Raw genomic sequence first — 23358 nt, 5'->3', positions numbered from 1 at the left:
CGGTAAACATAGTGCTTAACTCATCACAGGATCTGTCACAGAAGTCTATCTGTCTATCTTCTTTCTTTCCAACATATTCAGTGAGGGGGGAGAGGTGGATCATTTCTGTTTTTTCGCTGATGGCATTGTCACCTAAGAAGATAAAAGGTTTTTAAGAATCTGAAGTTCAAAGTGGTTTTCAATGTTTAACAAGGCAGCTAACTGCCAGGGGTTGTAAGTGCAGAGTTATCTGTCAACCTGCATTAGTCTACAATTCAAGGGGTTTCCACTTTCTTGTTTAAAGTGGGAAAACCATTGTAATAATAAATGGTGTAGAATCAGAGAGGAAGAGACTGACATGCAAGGAACAAATCAATTGTTCTCAGTAGGTTACATTGTTGTTTATATCTACTGAAACGTTTATGGAGGACCCTAGTTTAGATCCAGCAGTTATACTGAGAGTTACACTATGCCCTCGTTCACACCAGTGCGATTTGTCATGCGATTTGACAGTTCCAAATCTCAAGACAAGTTGCGCCCCATTGCTGGCAATGGAACCGTTCAAATCGACGTGACTCGTATCGCAGCAACTTTGAAATCGCTTCCTGCACTACTTTTTTCTGATTTCATTGCGACTTGAATAGACTTCTGCTAAATGAAGTTGCATGCCTCAATGAAAAAATCACACACTGATCTGTGGTTTTTAAATAGCACTTTCAAAGCCACACTGTTGTGAACCAGGGCTAAACTGCGTTTGGATCCAGGAATTAAATTACAATTCTAACTGTAATTGTAAAAAATAAATCCCCTTACTCTGCTAGCAGTTTGGTTCTAATCCTGGTTTGGTGAACAGTAACTGTGAACTGTTTATTATTCCAGTAGCAAAAATATACAATAGGCAGAGGAATAGCAGTAATGAGGACCTAGAGAGCAGGGTATCAGCTTGGAACCTATTATAAAACACAAGAATGTGTTACTGTTGGTAGCATGACGTATGTGTTGTTTTGTGCCGCCCCTGGCAGACCTGGCGCCCTATGCCCAATTCAAAATGGGTCAGCAATGGCAGCCCACATAGCCCTTCAATAACATGTTTTTTTTTTAATCTAATAAAGTAGGATGCAGTCAGAATACAAAGTATATATAAATTGATGGAACACATAGAAATAACCCTTTGTTGTTTTGACTTTTAAAATATATAACATTATGTGTCACTTATACTTCAATCTTTACTCTTCTCACATGAAATAAGAGAACAATTTGTTGCACACATTTCACAGTATTTAAAGTTCTGTTCTTCTAAACTGCTGGAATATATTACACGTCAGCTGTGTGGGAGAGCTGTCCTCAGCTGTTGTTTATTCCATAGTCACAGGCAAACAGTGAAGCAATAATGTACATAGCTGCTGATTGTCACACATTATTCAGTGCCTGTGAGTTTTTAGTGGAAAACGATTTTTATCTCAAATAGGCCTTGTTTAAATCTTCAAGAATCAAGACTCTTATCAATTTTAGAGAAAGGACACACTGCATAGATGACAATAAAGCTGAGCTATCCTAAATACATCTATACTTTTGTACAACAAGGTATTGACCATCACCATTTTATTTAGCAGAATGAAATGATGATTTATTAGATATCAAATATGATATATCGTTTATGTATATTTCTGTAATGTGAGGTCTAATGTGTCATTTAGCCTTCTGAGCCTTGTAATATAGGGGTGTATGATGTCTAAACGATTGGCATCTTCTTTTATTGTTTAATAGATGTACCTCAATAACTGTAGGAGTCATGAGATATGAATTAGTGTTAAAAGCTTGAAATACATAAAGTTCAGTATTAGGTGAGAAATCAGACTCACGGATTTTTATGGTCCACTAGACTGTTTACAATAGGACCCCATTGGTAATCTTTTGTAGACTCTGGCTAGTGGTGATTTATGATACTTCTGCATTCCATCTAAAGCTGGCCATACTCATTAAGATTTTTCTTATTTAGCCCATAGGCTACCCATCCATGCTAAAAACATTGATGAATCTGCAGTGCTGGCTACTGCATTTTGTATTTCTTCAACAAAAGTTTATTGGCAATTTTTTTTTTTTTGAGGTGGGTAGTCCTAACAATGTCACCTGCAAAATGTATTTTGGGCTACTCTGCAGGAGCCAACTAAAATTTGATCTGTGTATGGCCAGCTTATGTTTCCTCTTCAATGAATATTGAGTACAAACATGAAATTAATATCTAATCTTTTTGTTACTGACTTGTGATTTCTAGGGAAAATGAGGGTTACACAGTTTTATCATTGCATAGCTGTTTATGGGATAAAGTTGTGTCTACAGATGAAACTTGAACCCAATTTAAAATAATTGCATGCCCTGATTAAAGAAGTGATCTGATATATCAGGGATACTGGTGGAATCCTGGACTGGTTACACAAAAGCGATATAGTATATCAGGGATACTGGTGGAATCCTGGACTGGTTACACACAAATGATATAATATATCAGTTACACTAGTAGAATCCTGGACTAGTTACACAAAAGTGATATAATATATCAGGGATACTGGTGGAATCCTGGACTGGTTACACAAAAGTGATATAATATATCAGGGACACTGGTGGAATCCTGGTTACAGTGATATAATATATCAGGGATACTGGTGGAATCCTGGACTGGTTACACACAAGTGATATAATATATCAGGGACACAGGTAGAATCCTGGACTGGTTACACAAAAGTGATATAATATATCAGGGACACTGGTGGAATCCTGGACTGGTTACACAAACGTGAGATAATATATCAGGAACACTAGTGGAATCCTGGACTAGTTGCACAAAAGTGATATAATATATCAATGATACTGGTAGAATCCTGGACTGGTTACATATAAATTAGTTAGAGTTGCTGAGCATCAGTTTCATATACATATAGTAAAATATGATTCCTACATCATATGGATACTTTATGTAAAAGCCTTGGCAAATCTTTCCTTTATATTAGACAATTTTTATTCAATCATATAAACAGGGAAAAAAATGTATGATTATCTGCAAAAAATATTAGATTCACTGAATTAACTGTATTTTCCTGAATAATGAATCAATGCATTCAGGTCTAGCCACTGACCATCATTACTGATGAGGCTTTACTGAAAATAATATTTCCAGAACTCCCCATTCCTGGCTTTCAGACAGCCACGTAACCTCAGACAGAAATTAATAAAAAGGAAACTTCACACAGACCATAATAACAAAGACAGAGGCACCAGACTACTAAGGCATTCACTATATAAATTATGTCCATATCAATAGCCCAGCAACTGTATAGCTAAAAAATGTGACATTCAGCATCACAATATATCTTTACATCTTAGCAATTCTTTGTATAATATATAGTACAATCCGTGAAAGTATAAAGGCTGTGGTGGAAAACTGGGGAGAAGGGCACAGCAAATATAGTAAGAACAGGTGCTTTATGTTTCCTGTTGCAGTGGCTGTTTAACCCCTCCCCGCCCAGTCCTAGCATCTTTTTACATCATTACGCTTGGCGAGTGGGAAGGATCAGCAGATCACATAATCATTGTGATTGGCTGTCACAGTGATCACATGATCAGGATCTGGTACTGCCACCTCCTGATCATTAGTAGAGACTGAGAATCGTTGAGAGCTTGGTCACTATGCTGATAGCACATAGTGAGTGCACTCTCAGCACACAAAGTTCTGCCGTTGGTGTATGTGTGGAGTGGGGGCATAAAAGTCCATCCTCTTTGCCACTGCACATATGCATTACGTGGGCTGCAAGAGTTTAATTCATTTCGGACAAGAACAGGTATGCTTTAAGACAGTGGGGTTGATTTGCCAAAGGCAAATTAGCTGGTATCTTGAAAGCGAATTTGCAATTTGCAAGGGGTTTTCCTTTAGCTTAGTGAATTCAGTAAAAATATACTGTGCAAAGAATAACCAAATTCACTTGCAAAGTAAACAGCGTATTTGCCTTTAGTAAATGAACCGTAATACAGATTATGATACGATTTCCCTGACACATACAGCAATAAAAGTATTTTGAGCTAAAGCTGGCCATAGATTGATCAAAATTTGGCTGGATCAGCAGAGATTGGCCAAATTTCAACCTATGTGTGGCTGCTCTTGCTCAACAGAAGTCAATCTAATGATCTACTTCTGTCAGACGGACTTGTTGGACACTTTTCTTGATCAGCAGCTGCTTATCAGTCTATTTCCCACGGTCAGAATTCAGTTGGGCTCCATTCACAAAGCGGTATCTTACCACGTTCAAGTATGTGATAAAATAGCACACAGCGATTTCAAAAACGTTTTGAAATTTACTAAAAGAACACTACTAAAATACTGCATACGCTATGTTATGAAGTGGCACAGTATTCTAGTAGTAAAACCTTGCTGTAATTTAATGCTGGTGTCCACCAGCATCCTTAACAAGCAATAACTGCCATGGTTGTTAAGGAGTGGCCGTGCTGCGTCCTTAACAACTGATGAGTCATCAGCTGTCAGCGGGGTTCCCTGCTGATAGCCTGAATGTAAAAATAAAAGAATTGTTGGTATTTGAAAACTGCTGAAAAAAATGGCATGTGGTCCCCCCAAAAACTATACCAGACCCTTATCCAAGCATGCAGCCCAGCAGATCAGGAAAGGGGGAGGAGTGAGTGTCCCCCTTCTTCCTGAACCATACCAGACTAAATACCTTTAACATGGGGATGTGCTTTGGGGGCTCCCCCCCAAAACACCTTGTCCCCATGTTGATGAGAACAAGGGCCTCTTCCCCACAACCCTGGCAGGTGGTTGTGGGGGCTTGCGGGTGGGGGGCTTATCGGAATCTGAAAGCCCCATTAACAAGGAGGCCCCCCATGTGAATGAGTAGGGGTACATAGTACCCCTACTTATTCCCCAAAAAGTTGGTAAAAAAGAGTAAAAATGCAACAATAGTTTTTAACTAGTCCTTTATTAAAAAATGCAAGAAAAAAAAATTGTCCCCCGATGTAGATCCAAGTCAATCACGATGAACGCCAGCCACAGATCCGAACAAAGAAAGAAAAAAAATCTCTGTTCCCAACGAAGGCTCCTGCTGAATGACAGTTCCCAGCCTCTCACTGCTAAATAAACGGAGGGTCGGGGCCACTCGGTGACATCACTGGGTGGCCCCACCCCCTTGTGATGTCATTCACCAGGTTATGCCGTGTCAATCTGTTCATTTTTTTGCTCATTCAGCCCATTGGCTGATCAAAAAAAAAGATCCATCTACGGCCAGCTTAAGTGTCTTAGTACACACATGCACCTTACGTCATGGCAGAATTAATATGATTCATCATCAGATTTATTTAATTTCCAGGAGAGGAGGAATAAAAACTGACACAGCAGACCTCTTGGATACTCATTTAAAACCCATGGACCTCTTAAAAATAAGAAATCAGAATCTGAGATTTTATCGGTATGCTAAGAGAAATATTATACAGCAAATGAATGCAGAATTTCACTTATGTTTTTAATACACATAGAGGAACACTTCTGCAGATTTGCACCTTTCTAGTGTCACATTCCTTCAGCCTACTCATTGGAATAAGTATTATTAGACTGTATTCTTAAATAACTTTATCAACTTTTTAATGCATATCTAGACTTATTTTTTTCAATATTTCCCTGGGTTTCCCTTTTGGGGTATGCTTTTCGTAGGCTTTGCACATCAATAAACTTGGGAAGGTTGCAGTGAGGCGTGACTGCACTAACATTTAATTTTGCATTGTAGAATTAATTGCTTATTCTATGCCTATTTTGCACTGACAGTACCATAAGTGGAGAAGATGACGGAGTGAAAACAGAAAATATTAATTTCTTCAATGTTTTAAGCATCTGTCTGTGGAATTATGTATTACGCAACCTTGACTTTTATTGCCAAATTAAAATGCTACAGTTGTCTTTAACATACAACATTCATAAACTGTTGGGGAGATTTACTAAAGTTGGTGCACACAGAATCTGGCGCAGTAGTCCATAGTAACCAATTCGATTCTAACTTCAGCTTGTTCAATAATGCTTTGGCCTCTTGAATGGCCATTGAGAGTGCAGTGACCCCAGCTGCTACACATGTAAATATCTCATGAATGATGCATGTTTAGAAAGTATTTACTGTACCTACAGGTAAGCCTTATTATAGGCTTACCTGTAGGTAAAAAGACAAAAAGAGTTTACTACCGCTTTAAAGTGATTATAAAGCCTACCATTTTTCTTTATTAAAAAAAACAAATATGTCATACCTACCTGCTCTGTGCAATGCTTTTGCACAGAGCAGCCCCAAATCTCCTCTTCTGGAGTTTCTCCCGCTGGCACTCCAGGCACAAGCAGGTTGATATACGGGCACACCTTTAAGTTTGCTCCTGTTCCTATGTCCATTGACACAGACAGCATAGCTCAGCCCCGCCCCAACCCCGATCCCTTCTCACACCATCTGATTCATAGGCTCCTGCTGCTGCCCATGAGTATCTGTGAGAAGAGGAAAAAAGAGGGAAAAGAAGGCTGCAGCTGTGCAGCGCTGGTTTCCTGACAGGCTCAGGTAAGTGTTTGGGGGAGGGGGGGAAAGCTAGTAGCTAGTGGGGTGTTTTTTACCTTAATGCAGGGAATGTATTAAGGGAAAAACACCAAAGTTTAAAAAACACTTTAAAGGATAAGTTGACTTTTAAAAAAAAAAAAATAATAGCAATTTCACATTTTCTTGCAGGTAAAAAAATGTGCATTTATTCTTTTTTTTTTTTTCAGCCTGTAAAGCATTGCACCGGAGATCAGCAGATCGCTGGTGCCATGCAGGTCTCCAGCAGAGCCAGTGTATCTGCTTGCACGTATATCCCATACGGGTACGCAGACACAATCTGACAGGAAGCATAAATAAACTACCACAGTGCTCCACAGCACCGTGGTAGTTCATTAGAAACTACAAACCAATAGCAGCAAAGCCTGCTGGACCTTGTAGTTTTCCAAGCCCGGAGCCCTGTCAATCAGTGACGCAGATGGGTGGGTGGAGCCACGCTCGGCCACAATTTTTTTTTTCAAATTGTGACACGGAGAGGGAGAAGAACACTGCTAGCTGTCACAGTGGGGATCAGGGAAGTATGGGGGCCAGTCTGTTCGTATATGGGTGTAACATGTTACAAAAGGTGAATTTATCCTTTAAGTAGAAGAAGGCTAGAACAACAGTTAGTCCTTTATTTTTGTCTGTTTGCCTGTTGCATTTGTAAATATCCAATTATCAGATTTATTACATGGCATTGTGAAAACCTTTCTTGAGTCTTGTTTCTTTGAGAGATGTGTTCCTATAGACCATACAATAATCACTATTAATCTTTAGGACTTACAATACTAAAAAAAAGATAATAAATCTCTGCAGACATACGTGCTTCATAACATATGGATTTATCCTTTTCTTCCCATGATAAATCAAAGAGTACACATCTATACGGCAAAATGAATCATGGTCTACTTTGTAATCTACTGCAGTCATTTTTTACATTGATTTCTATATACATTTATTTAAGTATAGACACAGAACATGTTTGTCAGATACACTTTAGAAGAGATGATATACCCCTCATTATGTGCCTTATGAACCAATTTCTTCTCCCTCACAGCAGCTGTTACTTTTGAAATTTGTGTGGTTATACATGTCTCCACCTGCACAGCTGTGTCATTCATTAACAAAAATCTGTGAATGAATGAACTCCAAGTCCTGTTTGACACCACGGCAGACAGACATTTGTTTCTCAATGGAAAACAAGTACAGCGATAACCACACTCGTAGTCCATTAACACTTTCTCCAGCTCTCTAACAGAAAGTTTGTAACTTGGTACAGATACAGAGCTGGAGGAAAAGTCTGAAAGAGCGTGGCATTGCACCCATGGTCCGCTGATCGCAGTTGCAATGCTTCGCAGACTGATTTCCAAAAAAAAAAGAATGTTTTTTGCTGCAAATATATGTGCATTTATTTTTTTGTTAAAGGTGGACTAAACCTTTACCTTTTTTTTATCAAAGTGAATTTGTTTATTTTCATTAGAAGGCTAAAAAAGACAGTGACACAGACTCAGAAGTAATGCCCCCCCCCCCCCTTTCACCTTCTCACGTAACCCTTTTACATTATTATCACGCAAATATCAACATTTAGGAAAGAGTTGGTATTTGCATAGGAGCTTTGTAAGGGATTCACCGTAGTTTGGAGCAGGAGAAAAAAGTACAGTTGGCAAACTACTGCATTGAAGAGTGTCTTTTATGTAGCAGGGGGTTTTATTTGTAATAAAGGACCAAAACGAATGATTGCTTGAAAAAGGCAGTATGAATTTGAAAAGTAAAATATCTTAAACTGCTCTACAGGACTAGGGCTAAACTGCAGAATCACTTTAATGCTCATACTTATTGCTCTATGATGTCTCTGTTGAATCCCATGATTCCAGGCCTATATTGTACACAAGTCCTTGACTGCTGAACCCCTTTTCTTCCTTATGCTAAGCCCTACGCATGCCTCACCTTTGACAGCTGAATGTCATGGTAGGGATTAAAATGTATCAAAAGGCAATTTTTTGTTTTGAGTAGGGAAAGGTTAGAGTTTTATTACTGCTTTTGTCCCCTCTGGGGAGATTCGCTCCCCTGGTGGTCGCTGACACAGAGACAGACAGTGAGAAAAAATCCAGCATTTCTCAGTTGTCACATAAGCAAGAGGCAAAGGTAAACCATCCAATGGGGATGATTATCTTGGATGGGGATTTCCCCTCACCTTAATGGAATATTCTTTCAGTTACTGTTTGGTTTCTAGGAACTTTAAGGCAAGTCTCCCCAATAGAACACAGCGAGCAAAACAATACTGCATAGGGCTTTTAATCCTTTTCTACTCTATTCACAACTAGAAAAAGGTTTTGCTATACATACACTTTAATGTCAAAGAACTCAAGGCCCTTATGCGGCCTGGTTTTCAGTAGATTTAGACACTTTTTACCTCATGCTTACTATTAGAAACCGTTTACACCATGCTGAAGATTATTATTTTAAACACATTTAAAGCCATAACAGGGTCATATTAATTTGCAACTTGGATACACAAGACCAGCATTATTTTTTTTTTACCTCAAATTTGTCACAATCATCTATGATTTTATAACTATGTCCATTTTTTTAAAATCAAGGTTTTTTCATTTTGTTGAACTTAAGAAAAAAAACAAATAAAGTTGTTATTGGCCTGCAATCAATGGCCCATTATACATTAAATCCCCTACAGGATGTGGTCAACCTCTGTGAGCCTTTTTTTAAATCCGCATCTAATCTTGCTGTGTATTGGCACATCTGGTATAAAGATCTGTTGGCCACGTGTAGTATCAATTGAACTGCGCAAGTTCATGTCTTTCCCACATTCATATAGACTTACTAACAAACAAACAATCATCAAGACCCGAGCTTTGCCCCTTGATGGTATTCGTCATGCAAAATATGTTTTCCATTTGCAATGGTAGACCTTGTGGGAGGTAGACTTCCTAGCTTTTAACAGCATGGGAATCACCAAATCAAAATGGCCTCTGCCTCTCAAAATCTGGGCTTCAACAGCGAAATCGCTAAAATCAGCAACCATGAAGCAAAGGGGTAAATCAGTCCTTCAGATAGGAGATTCAGTTTATCATGAGGAGTCCACTGGATGTCTGTCAACAAATTGATCAGATCAGAGTACCACATCCTCCTGAGCCAGTTGAGAGTTATAAGTATCATCAGAATACCCTCTACCCTCATCTAAATCCTATGGAGCAGATGAGGAGTTTTAGAGAAGGAAAGTGGAAGATTAAATTGTACAGATCCTAGAGCTTCTGACAAAGGAATTATACACCTGGCACAAACCTGTCCAGTTTGGCCCAGGCTGTGACATGACATTCTGCCTTGGACAGAATCCTTTATACTTCTATACAGTGGCAAGAATTCTGGTTCCTCCCTGATATTTGATATTTAACACTGTGTGACTAAATCTGGATTAGATGACACTTCAGTCACGAGGTTTAGCATTGTAGGTTCAACTAGATCACCCGAAGTTACAGAATGTTGATCAGCAGATCGGATTTCTTCCATGTCCAATTCCCCTTCACTGACAAGGTGTCTACCACTTCCCAGCTCTTCCGGCTAGCATATGTTGTCAAGATCTTCCAAGATATTGGAAGGAAGGTTTTTCCTAACACCAGAGCTGGATTCCTGAGCCACTGGGCGAGGGATAAGCAGGTTCTCAGTGTCAGTGTCAGTTTGTCTAGAGACTGGATTGACCTGTCCCATGATAACAAAATGTTGAGTTGATGAACTGTGGAGAGGAACTGAGCAAGTGGGACTGCCCTAAAAGAGACTACCATCAAGCAAAGAATTCCCATTCAGAATTGCAGAGTTGGACAGCTCCTGGACTGTAGAGTCTGAATCTATGATGAGAGTGTCAAAGGTTTGTCCTGGGGAAAAAACCCTGGATTGAGTCGCATCCTACATTTAATCACATCCAGAATAATACCCCAATATTCCAAGTGATTTGTCAGTTCTTGCTCTGACTGCTGAAGGTTTAGGATCTAACCAAACTTTTTTAAGGTCAAGACTGTCTGCATTATGTTGACAGTCAATACCTATGCAGATTGAATTTTTGGACCTGAATACAAACAATTATTCAGCTCCAAGATGGGGTGGATACCCTGTTTTGTCTTAGTAACTGTGAAAGGTTTTGAGTAAAACCCCTGAAACATTTCTGCCACTGGAACTATGGCAATTATGCCTTGATTCAAAAGCAGCATAGAGATCTACTAGTCTGTGCTGAGACACAGGCAGGTTGGATAACATGAAACAGGGATTGGGGAGGGGGCAAAGAGACAAATGCTAGCTTGTAGCCCCTGGAAACCACATCTCTTACCCAGTCATCTGAGATACTTTCCAACCAGGTATCCACAATGGCCAACAGACTTCCCCTTACTTTTTAAATTTGGGGGATCCCTTCATGCCTAAGAGGGCTTGTCTGCAGGTTTGGGAGATTTAAAGTCCCAGGGCTTGCAGTCAAACGGGGCTCCTTGGCTTTGGTCTGTGCTTGGAATTTGAAGCCTGGGAGTAAAAAAAGGACCTCTTTTTGGAAGGGAGTCTTCCCAAAGTGAGGATTGGGTATCTGCAGCTGGGATAAATGAGTACTTTTACCCCCAACTACATGTTTTATGAGGGTGTTCAGGGCAGTTTCAAAGAGACTTTCACTCCCAAAAGGGTGTCATTGCAGCAGAAGCCTCAGAGGCTGTTATAGATGTGGGAATGTTAGACAATGCATCTGGTGAGGAAGTAGATGAATTTTGCTCTTAGCCTCTGTGCAAATAAAGTTGCAATTCGAGCATAAACTCTTGCAAAACTGCTGAGACGTCTTCCCTAGATAAAGCCAAGGAGGGGATCAAATATGACGGACCTAAGGAAGACTCTGAGGAGTGTATGGACTAAAGTAGGTGACAACAATTCGGGCTGTTGGTGTCATGTCTATAAGGAGGGAAACTGCAGGTTGCCCCAGAACTGTTAGTGGATTGTGAACAGGAATGAACCCAAGAGCAATTGATCCCCTGGCGCTTAGGAACTGACATGTTGCATTGCATAACAGAGACAACTTAATTGAGAACATCAGGTAAATCCCCATGAACTGGCTGGTGATAGCAGGAGAGGTTCAAATGAACAGAGGTGACTTGTTCACTGTAGATGGCAGCAAAGACTAGCTGAGGTGGACCTGCATGTCTCTTATGAATACCTCAGGCTGAAAGGTGAAAACTCCAGCTAGTGATGCAGGACCTAAAATCTCAGTGTATTAATCATTTTCATGGAGACCAATGAAAAACAAGTGTAAAATGGCACCCAACAGTCCTAATAAATGTATCAGTTTCTGATGTTTGGCCAACGTGGCCTACTCAGAAACAAGTCTTCAGAGACTGGGTCACACCAGAGGCTCTGCCATGGCTCTGGAGCTAGAAAGCAGTCTGCAGCTAACTAAAACAGCACACAAAGATCTGAAAAGTGTCACAAACTGAGCCCATTGTCTGATGGTCACATTCCTGGCAGGCCCCACAATTGTACAGTCTAGTCAGGTCTGTATATGGCTTCCAAAGCCATTGCTGAGGATAAACTGATCTAGATAACTGCAAAAAGAGACCAACTCAACAACATGCAGATTAAATATTGAATGAAGTACAGATTCATCTTGAAAGCATTTTTTAATGTGTAGTAAAACAGTTCTTTTCTAAGTAGTAAAACAGTAATTTTCTAAGTGAAGTCCTCCATCCTCCTAAGACACTAGCAAAAAACTGAAGCATGCTAGGAAGAGGAAGGGTTAAGCCACCCTGGTCACTGTTTATGTTGCCAGTGTCCCAATCCTCTCTTAATCCTGTGTCCTTTGATAAACAAGAAAGAAATGTATGTATCTATTCAAAAACTTTAATAAAACTGCAATTCTATTTGAATATTTTTACAAATATGTAGTTACTTCTGTATCCTGAATATTTCTGGTAACTAGCTCACATCATCTGCTTATTAGTTTTTGATGTAACTGTATCCTCAGAATGGAAAACATCTCTCCAAGGTTTAAAACTTAGAAGATTAAGGAAGCCGGTCAGATGACATATTTTGCCATCTTGACAGCTTTTCCTTTTTCCTTTGCATCTTTGCCAGGAGGTATTTATCAAACTGATCAGTCTTTTTCTTACATTTTCTTTTGTTATTTTAAGATGCATGAAACATATTTATTCCCCTCACTGCTCCTTTCAGCAATGAGAAGCAAGGAAAACAGCACAATGAAAGCTAAAGTTGGATTTCTAGTGGAAGCTTACCTACGGCTGACTGTCTCATCACCTACATATGATAGTGCTGGGCCAGTAGAGAGTACAGTCACATAGTGTGGCAGTGTCAAGGGAAAAAAAACGGGATGCTGTTACTGGGGGACCAACCTTAAAATATTTTTTTTTTAAATATCCTTTGCTTCAGTAATTATAAAGGAAACACCATATGATCTGGTTGAACAATAAAAGCTGAAGACAGATAAGAATAAGAAATGACTGTAAAATTTACAAAGTCTGGAATATATGTGCCACGCCCCCTAAATCGAAAATGAGTAGAAAAAAACAACAAATTGGATTTTGTGGGATTTTTAAGACACAACTTGAACCAAAATAAAATGTAATAACAAAAGATTATTGTTCACAATATTTAAAATTAAACAAAAATTAAAAATTCCATAAAATAAAAAAATTACATTAAAAATGAAGACCTGTTCTCATTAACTTCACAAGGTATACTGTATATATAAAACATTTTAATAAAGCAGCTTTTCCTTTTAAAGCGGGGTTCCACTCAAATTTTTAACCTAATCTTACCCCCTTCAGTTAATTGCATAGATGTTCAAATGGAGCACGAAATTTTTTTTTATCGCAGTAATTACCTTTATATTGTACTTTATTGTGGCACTTCCTGTCTCTCCTCCCATGGGAGTAGGCGTGTTTATTGCCTTTCCCCAGCGCCGCACTGTCTCCTGGGAGCTTAGTGTCAGGCTTCCCAAGATTCAGTGCGGGAACAATGATCATGCTTGTGAACAAGCTGTGAATGAACAGCATTCACCGCATCCAGGAAATCAATGCTTGTGAGCTTCACATGCCCACAAGCAAGATGGAAACAGCCAGCAAAACATTTTTAAAGTTATTCTTCAGTACGAAAACAGACAGAGGCGGAAATATTACACCCAAGCTGTGAGTATTATTTTGGGTTTAGCAAAGTGTCTCAATGACCTAAAAAAAAAAAAAAAAAAAAAGATTGGTCGCCGGAATCCCACTTTAAGATCAAATATACTTGTTAATGAGCTAAACTTGCTTCTTAGATTTTATCCACTTCATCGGGAACTGAAACAAGACCAACACATCTGAAAATCCTCCAGAAGGAAATGAGATGGAATACACTTCCTACCATAGATCCTAAAGCGAGGGGACAAGTCTGGGGTGACATGACCCACCAGCAAATGGCAAACACATAGATTGTTCTAATTAGGTTGGTACTTGAATAATTGGCACTTACTGTATATAGAAGATAATAGTATATGCAAACACGTCACTCACTCCAGTCAACAGAGGACCATATTAAAAGGATTGGCATCTCATTCTCCATAGGGGATCCACACCAAAGAAAACATATAGTTAAAATCTATACATAATCTAATGAGTCACAACTTCTCTTGAGGAATATAATAGACTCCAATACTGCAAATACCAATGTTTCAGCATCGGTTGTGTCCCCCAGGCCTTTGTTTTTAATACCATTATTTTTGGAATTTTGGATTTTTGACTAATTTTAAAGAATTGAGGACAATATACTTGTTATTCAATTTTATTTTGGTGCAAGCTGTGCTTTACAGTTCCTGCCAAATCCACTTTTTTTTTTACTAAGAAATGATTGTAGTTATTAAGGAATGCAATAAGAATTAACTATTTTTAAATCAAGCTAGTGTAGGGGCCTGTATGTGACTTGGTAGAAACCTCTTATAATCCATTGTACAGCAGCACTGAGGGAAAGGATGAGCCAACACTAGAAGCTAATATCTGATATACTGCATTCACATATGCTGGCAAGGAACAGGCTGAGAAGAGGTAAGAGCAGAGTAAGCAGAGGAATTCCTTCACCAGTCATCAACCTAGCCAAGCTGCATGGCAGAGCTGTGGAAATTTTCAGTAATGGTTGGACAGAAATACCAAACATTTGGCAGATAAAAGAGCTCTCATTTTATAGTAGGATCCCCAAAGTCTTGGCCATGCTATTGCACAAATAAGAACTACTGCCTGCATTGTCACACCCTACCTTGCCTTCACCTGCCCTTGTGATTTGCCATTGGCCAATGGAAAGACACAGTGGGCTTAAATAGACAGACCAAAGTACTACCATGTGAGTGGGTACAGTGAGGTGGCATTCATTTTAGATTGTGCCCTTCGCATGTAGCCAGCACACAACAATGTGAATCTGTGCGTCGAGGTGTATTGTGTTAAAAAAATGCTGCAAGTATCTTAAAACCTATGATGTGGCACATAAGCAGCCCAAAATAAATAGGTTAATTTTTCTTAACGCATGTTAATATATGCGATACACATAATAACATACATGCCATAATGCACTGTAATACAGAATAACTATGCAAAGAGGCTTTTAAAGTTAAATTCCAGCCAAGCAGCGAAATACACAGTTCAAATTCACAATTAGAAATGTCTTCCATGTCAAAAAATGACCAGTGCTGCTTGTGATCTATGGGCCCTTGCCAGATGGTACAACAATGTCCTGGACTGGTGCTGGAGGTAAGCAGTACAGTTTTGTCTAAAACACACCTCCAGCCTGCTGGTCAGGTAGTCAATGAGTAACAGCACACATATGCTTTAAAGTCTGATTGGCTCGTAGTGCTACTACTCACACTCATTTAAATCTCTGCATCACAGGGAATTTCAGAAAGCTGAAATAAAGTGGCAATATTTGGGCAGTGATACAACTGCTATTCCTGTGGGATGTCAATGATTCCTAGGGATGTGGCAAGTGTAAGCAACCACAGCTTCCTTAGGAACCAATGACAGTGGGATGAAATACCGCTTCTGTAAATGATACTCAGTTCTCGACAAACAGGGGGCCAAACAGGCAAAGTTCAATCCAAACCTATGCCAGCTCATCCCTACCCCAAATAGCAGTAAAAATCTGAAAATAGTTCTAATCCTACCCCTCTGTAGCTAAAATTAAAGTTAAGAATATATAATCTTAGTGAAGGGATTTAGATTTACTTTAATATTATTACAGGTTGAAAACTGCTATGGAACTAGTTTAAGCTATGAAGGTAGCCACAGATTTCATCTTTTTAATACATTTTGCAATGTTCTTGGAAATACCAGCTCTACATCTGTTGGTGATCACCGTGGATGCTCTGGTGATGTACCTATGCTTGGCAGGAATTATACAACTCTAAACTTGAGTTGCACTTGAAAGTCCTAAACTAATAGACACATACATATGTCTTGCTAACTGTTTTTTTTTTTTTTAATTTTCAAATAATTAGATTTTTTCAGAATTTTGGTCCAGTGCAGTTTTACTTGAAAATCTTTTAAATTGTTTTAAGCATCCTTTTGCTTCTTTTTGTGTTTCTTTTTAATATGTGCTGTAATACATTTTTAGTTATTTTTACTAATTTTTTGAATGATGGTTATATATATTACATTTTGAACAATACGGTTGCCCAGGTAGAATATCCCTATTTGGGCAAAAATAAGATTTTGATGTATATATTTAAGGGAGCCATCTGGTCCTATGGGTGACAATACACTTACTTATTTTCTGTGAATATTAGTAGTTGGACAAACCCTACCCTCATATATCTGTATTTTAATATCCACATTGTTTATCTATTTATCAAATTTTTTATTTTGTTTTGATCTCTTCCTTTCGAGATCATTTTTATTAAATATTCAGCATTAAATAATACAGGCGCAGTAAACCCTTTCCCTGTATCTTTTCCCTGTCCTCCTCTAACCCAATCCCTGTCAATAAAATCTGGTATAAACACAAACAGTCCCTCATGTGTTTGCCTGTTATGTCTTTTATTAAAATGTCCACATGATCAAAGCCTTCATGATATAGTCCATTCAGAAAACAAAGGGCATTTTTCTTGAATTCTTCTTTTTAAATGTAGTTATAAGGTTTATTTACAAAAAAGAGTAATTTTAATACCTGGGTTTTATTATGTCAAATTGACTGACATTTCTATTTGTTTTAACTTTTACTGAAGTGGAGCACTTGAAGTCAACACAGGTTATACAGAAAATTCATACTTTAGTAAATTAGCCCCAGTAGGACAGGTTATTGTTCATGTTGTAGTTCCAAGATTATTTGCTTGTGTATGTACACTATCACAGAGTTCTTGGTAATTTATAGACTAGATAAAAGAAAAGACACAAAAGTAAAATGTTTTTGCAAATTATAATTACTAGTGTATAATGGAAGACACTTGTAATGCTTGTAAAAAGTACCTGTGTGGCCAAGCTGACAACCTTTCTTCTTCAAGACGTCTTCAACTGGAGTGTCAAAGATTAACTGAACATTTTGAAGCAGTCCCTGAAACAGTAATTAAAAATGTCACCAAATATTCAATTAAACTATACGAATATACATTCTGAAACAAAATGCTCTTTCTGTATCACTACAACACTGGCCAAAATACAAAATGTCTCATGCACAAAAATACCCCAAAGAACCAACCAATCATATTCTCCTTTCTGTCCCCAGCTATCATCATTTTCTTTTCTTTATACCAGAATGTAGGACTGCTGATAGAGGGGTAGAGCTGGCCCTCCTGTTCCAAGCCTGGGCCCCTTCAGTAAACCAACGGGGCATGGGGCACAGAGGATGTCCTTTAAAAACTTTTGAGTGCATGCCCTGGCCCCAGCAATTAAATACAAGTTCCCCGGGCCCCATCAATTCAGAATCAGGGGCCAAGGACATAGAGGGGATCATTTACTTCTTTTTGGGATTAGGCAGAGTATGTTGTGGCTCCTGAAGGTTAAAGTAAAAGGAAAGGCAAAATCTTTTTTTTAGTTTTTGGAAGAGTGGAGAGGGATTAGAACACCTGTCAGGTTTTTTTTTGCTGTCTGTGCCCCTGTTAACTGCTTACTGACCAGCCGCCGCAGTTTTACTGAGACAGAATGGCATGGCTGAGCAAAACGACGTTACCTTCGCCTTTTGGCCACGAGGGGCGCTGTAGGTGCGCATGCCTCGAAGCCGATGCGAGTGCCCGGCGGGCGCGATGACTGGCGGGCACCTGCGATCACTTGTGGCAGAGCAAGAACTGGGATCTGTTTGTGTAAACACACAAATCCCGACTCTTTCAGGGGAGTAGATACAGATCGCGTGTTCATAATAAGTATAAACATTGATCTCTCTCTCCTCCTAGACAGTCCCACCCCCCTACAGTTAGAACACACCTAGGGAACACAGTTAACCCCTTGAACACCCCCTAGTGTTAACCTCTTCCCTGCCAGTGACATTTATACAGTAAACAGTGCATTTTTATAGCACTAATCACTGTATAATTGTCAATAGTCCCAAAAATGTGTCAAACGTGTCCAATTTGTCCGCAACCATATCGCAGTCCCGATAAAAATCGCAGATCGCCGCCATTACTAGTAAAAAAAAATAATAATAAAAATGCCATAAATATAGTCCCTATTTTGTAGACGCTATAACTTTTGTGCAAACCAATAAATATAGGCTTTTTGGGATTTTTTTTACCAAAAATATGTAGAAGAATACATATTGGCCTAAACTGAGGAAAAAAAATGTTTTTTTGATAAAAAATGTGGGATATTTATTATAGCAAAAATTAAAAGATATTGTGTTTTTTCAAAATTGTCGCTCTTCTTTTGTTTATAGCGCAAAAAATAAAAACCGCAGAGGCGATCAAATACCACCAAAAGAAAGCTCTATTTGTGGGGGAAAAAAAGATATCAATTTTGGGTACAGCATTGCACGACCGTGCAATTGTCAGTTAAAGCGATGCAGTGCTGTATTGCAAAAAATGGCCTGGTCATTGAGCAGCCAAATCTTCTGTGGCTGAAGTGGTTAAGAAAAAAGCACCCAAGAGGTGTTCAGATTTTGATGTGAGTTCATACAAAGTAGCCAGAGGGTGAAAACATTTGAAGAGCTCACTAGTTCAGGTCAGGTTGCTCACAATAGACAAGGCTGCCCTCCAATGGGTACAACAGCAGGTTAGCAGAAAAAAGCATGCACTAATGGAAGGAGAGCAGACAACCAATGTGTTTCAGGGGTCAGAAAAACTCCCCCTTTATCAGGGATACAACAAAACACAATATAATGCAAATGTAAATTAGACTGGTGTGGTCATAGAATCACACAATCACAATCACATAAAATCATGAATAACAAACAGTATACTGTTGTATACTGTATATATGTGCACACATAGCCACACACATATAAGTATACATTTACACATGCATAGGAATGAAAATAAAGAAATATCAGATGGTAAGTGATAGTGTATGATTTGGAATTATTGTTATTGGATGCTATATGATCAATACACACGTTACACTATTGTACATATAATTAAAATAAATATACATGAGATTAAACAATACATTTTGCACAGATGTCTAAAAAATAGGACTCAAAGGTTAAAAAAAGCTATGTATTGCATCCTCTATGAGGTAAAACCAAAGAGATGTACACTACTGTGCAAAAGTTTTAGGCAGGTGTGAAAAATTGGGGCCAAACCATCACTTCCAGGCCTCCTTGTTCTTCTTTACACTGAAGATACAGTAATTTCTAATGACATTGGCTGTTTGTTTGGGGTTGTTGACCTGCTGCAGAATAAATCTGGGGCCAATCACACGCCTCCCTGATAATATGGCATGATGTCTGTATTTCTCATCATTGAGGATACCATTGATTCTGACCAAATCTCCAACTCAATTTGCAGAAATGCAGCCCTAAACTTGCAAGGAACCTCCACCATGCTTCATGGTTGAATGCAGACACCCATTATTGTACCGCTTTCCAGCCCTTCAGCGAACAAACTGCCTCCTACTACAGCCAGATATTTCAAATTTTGACTCACAAGTCCACAGCACCTGCTGTCATTTTTCTGCATCCCAGTTTCTATGTTTTCATGCATAGTTTAGTCCCTTAGCCTTGTTTCCACGTCAGAAGTATGGCTTTTTGGCAGCAATTCTTCCGTAAAGACCACTTTAAGCAAGACTTCTACGGACAGTAGATGGGTGTATCTGGGTCCCACTGGTCTCTGCCAGTTCTCTGCTGATGGTACTGCTGAGCATCTTCTCATATTGATGGGAAGTAAGAATGTGTCTTGCATTAAGTTGTCTTGGCAGTCCACTGGTTCTACTGTCCTCAACGTTGCCCAATCAATGGTGTTCACAATGCTGAGAAATATACACAGATAATTATCCATCATGCCATGTCATAAGGGAGGTGTGTGATTGGGCCCAAATTTATTCTGAAGCAGGACAATAACTTCAAACATACAGCCAATGAAATTTAGAACTATCTACAGTGTAAAAAAGAACAAGGAATCCTGGAAGTGGGGGTTTGGCCCCCACAGAGTCCTGACAACATCATCAAGTATGTCTGGGATTACATGAAGAGACTTTGCAGCAGCCTACATACACGGAAGGTCTGTGGTTAGTTCTCCAAGATGTTTGGAAGAATCAATGCTGTTTTGAAGCCAAAGGGTCGTCACACACAAAAAAAAAACAATTAAAATATATATTTTTGAAAGCATTCTTACTTGCTTAAAGCTGTATGTGGAGGCTATACTTGGAAAAACCCCTTTTTGTTGACACTCAGGGGGTCTATACTGGGGGGTAGGCTTGCGCATTTTGTGCGCATACACATCTTCAGTGGATAGGCCTACTGCTGACATCAAACACCTTCCCCTTAAATAGCCTGCACGGCGCGGTAATTGCTCATTAATCATCGTCATTTTGTTGTAGTCCAATGGGTAGCTCCATTTTTTTATGGCTAATTAATAGTTGACCAAGCACCATTTTGTTATCCACTTGACCTCCGGAAGACCAGGCCATTTTTTACGATACGGCACTGCGTTACTTTAACTGAATTAAAATTTGTCTTTTTTTTCCCCACAACTAAAGGTTTCTTTTGGTGGTATTTGATCAGCTGTTTTTTATTTTTTTTGCGCTAATAACAAAGAACGACCGACAATTTAGAACAAAAAAAAAAAATTTTTTTACTTTCTGCTCTAAAACACATCCAATAAAATTAAAAAAAAAAAATCTAATTTCTTTATCAATTTAAGCCAATATTAATTCTGCTACATATTTTTGGTAAATTATTATTAAAAATAATACAAAAAACCCAATAAGTGTATATATTACATAATCGGATCACATTCAAGACCCTCTGCCTCACCCACAAATGCATACAAGGAAACGCCCCACTATATCTCCGCGAGAAAATAAAACACTACACACCGAATCGCAGTCTTCGATCAGCTAACCAAAACCTCCTTACCATTCCCAAATACCGCTACAAAGCAAAGGGAGAACGAAGATTCGCAGTCCAAGGACCTTGACTATGGAATGCTCTTCCAACCAACATCCGCATGGAAGCAAACCACCAGGCCTTCAGGAAAAAACTAAAGACCTTCCTTTTCTGAGAAGCTGACAACAGAGAATGCATCCAGTGCCTTGAGGCGATTCAGTTTGCAAATCATTAATTCATTCATTCATTCAGTAGATTGCATTCATGTTTTTGCCACCTAAATGCATTATTTTACACTTTTCTACATTAAACCTCATTTTCCATGTAGTTGCCCACCTCATTAATTTGTTCAGATCTTCTTGCAAGGTTTCCACATCCTGCGGAGAAGCTATTGCCCTGCTTAGCTTAGTATCGTCGGCAAATACTGAGATTGAGCTGTTTATCCTATCCTCCAGATCATTTATGAATAAATTAAATAGGATTGGTCCCAGGACAGAACCCTGAGGCAGTGGCATATCCAATGTATGGCACATATGGCAAGTGCCATGGGCGCTCATGAGTGGCTGGGCAGCAGGGATGAACTGTCCATCGGGGCTACCGGAAGTTTCCCGGTGGGCCAATGGCTCAGTGGGCTGGTTTCGGTATCAGACAGCCAGCCTGTGTCAAAGTAATGGCTGGGCAAGCTGCCCAGCCATTACTTTGAGCCCTGCTGTACTGTCTATAAGCAGGGCCGAGCCAGTACAAGGAAGGGGCGGATACCCTGGGCTGGAGGGAGGGGGGTGCAGGTGAAGTGCCGGCAGTGCTTCACACAGTACACACTACCCACAGCTAGCTGTACTGTAGTGGTGTGAGTCTCTCTACCTTACTGTAACAATGTGCCCAGTGCACTCCTGCACCCAGCACAAGCACCAGCCATCCCTGTCAGCGCTGTCACTTCACTCCCCCATAGGCGCTTAGTAGTCCCGTTCGGTGGCGTGACGTCACTCACGGCCGAAAGTGGGATGGGAGGAGCTTGGAGAGCTGCTGCCAGAGCCTAAGCTAAGCTGCAACCAAGAGGAGCCGCTGAGGAGGATCCAGCAAGTTCAGCAAAAAGTGTGTATAAGCTAAGCTGAGTCTTATAATGAATGATTCATTGCCATTGCCAAATGCCATGCAGGATGCGGCCATCTGACTGACTTAATAATAAACTGTCTAGATCCAATTGGGGGAGGGGAGGTGGCTGAGGGGGACATTACCAATGCTAGTATGCTACCTATTTATAATTTCTGTAATATGCAGCATAAGGGGGATTAATGTATTGCCACTGGTCAGCTATTAATGCATCATTGTTAAAGGGGCTGTGTGGGTTCTTTTTTTTTCTTTTAAAATAACAAACATGTTATACTTACCTCCACTGTGCAGTTCATTTTGCACAGAGTGGCCCCGATCCTCGTGTTCTGGGGCCCCTCGGCGGCTTTCTCGGCTCCTCCCCGCAATAGCTAACCCCCTCTGGGAAGCTCTATCCCGAGGGGGTTAGCTTGCGGGTGCGCTCCCTGTCATACACGCTGAGTCCATAGACACAGAGTGTATGACTCAATCCCGCCCCTCCGGCGGCCACGTCATTGTAAGTGATTGACAGCAGCGCGAGCCAATGGCTGTGCTGCTATCAATCTATCCTATCTATCCAATCAACGGCCAGACTCTGTGGAGAAGAAGACACCAGGGGATGCGCACAGTAGGTGAACGGGCTCAGGTAAGTAAACGGGGGGCTGTCATTGCCAGGTGTTTTTTCACTTTAATGCATAGGATGCATTAAGGTGAAAAAACACAAACCTTTACAGCCCCTTTAAGGTTATCTGAAAGATGGGTTTCAAATGTTTTGACAGGGGCTCAATTTCAGTGCCTGCCATAGGTGCCATTTTCACTAGATACGCCACTGGCCTGAGGGACCCCACTTTCCACATTGGACCATTCCGGGTATTCCCCATTTATCACTACCCTCTAAACTCGCCCTTGTAGCCAGTTTTCAATCCTGGTACTCACCCTTTGGTCCATGCCGACAGACCTTAGCTTGTACAGTAAATGTTTGTGAGGAACTGTATCAAATGCCTTTACAAAATCCAGATACACCACGTCTACGGGCCTTCCTTCATCTAGATGGCAGGTCACCTCCTCATAGAAGGTGAACAGATTTGTTTGGCAAGAATGATTTTTCATGAATCCATGCTGATTATTGCTAATGATACCGTTTTCATTACTAAAATCTCGTATATAGTTCCTTATCATCTTTTCCAAGAGCTTGCATACTATTGAAGTT

General features: G+C 39.7%; 1 protein-coding gene across 1 annotated transcript in view; it reads right to left on the bottom strand.

Moving 5' to 3' along the window:
* Positions 1–23358, bottom strand: part of THBS2 (thrombospondin 2) — a 181694-nt gene that overhangs the window by 95085 nt on the left and 63251 nt on the right. Inside the window, exons 4-5 of the mRNA XM_073627865.1 lie at positions 17057–17141; positions 1–132 (exon numbers count right to left, since the gene is read on the bottom strand). The exon at positions 1–132 is cut by the window's left edge and continues 56 nt beyond it. Coding sequence (XP_073483966.1) covers positions 1–132; positions 17057–17141 — 217 coding nt within the window. The remainder of the gene's footprint in view (positions 133–17056; positions 17142–23358) is intronic.

Source organism: Aquarana catesbeiana, linkage group LG04 (assembly GCF_042186555.1).
Source record: "Aquarana catesbeiana isolate 2022-GZ linkage group LG04, ASM4218655v1, whole genome shotgun sequence".
NCBI classification, from domain to species: Eukaryota; Metazoa; Chordata; class Amphibia; order Anura; family Ranidae; genus Aquarana; species Aquarana catesbeiana.
This window is presented reverse-complemented; position numbering and strand designations above follow the sequence as displayed.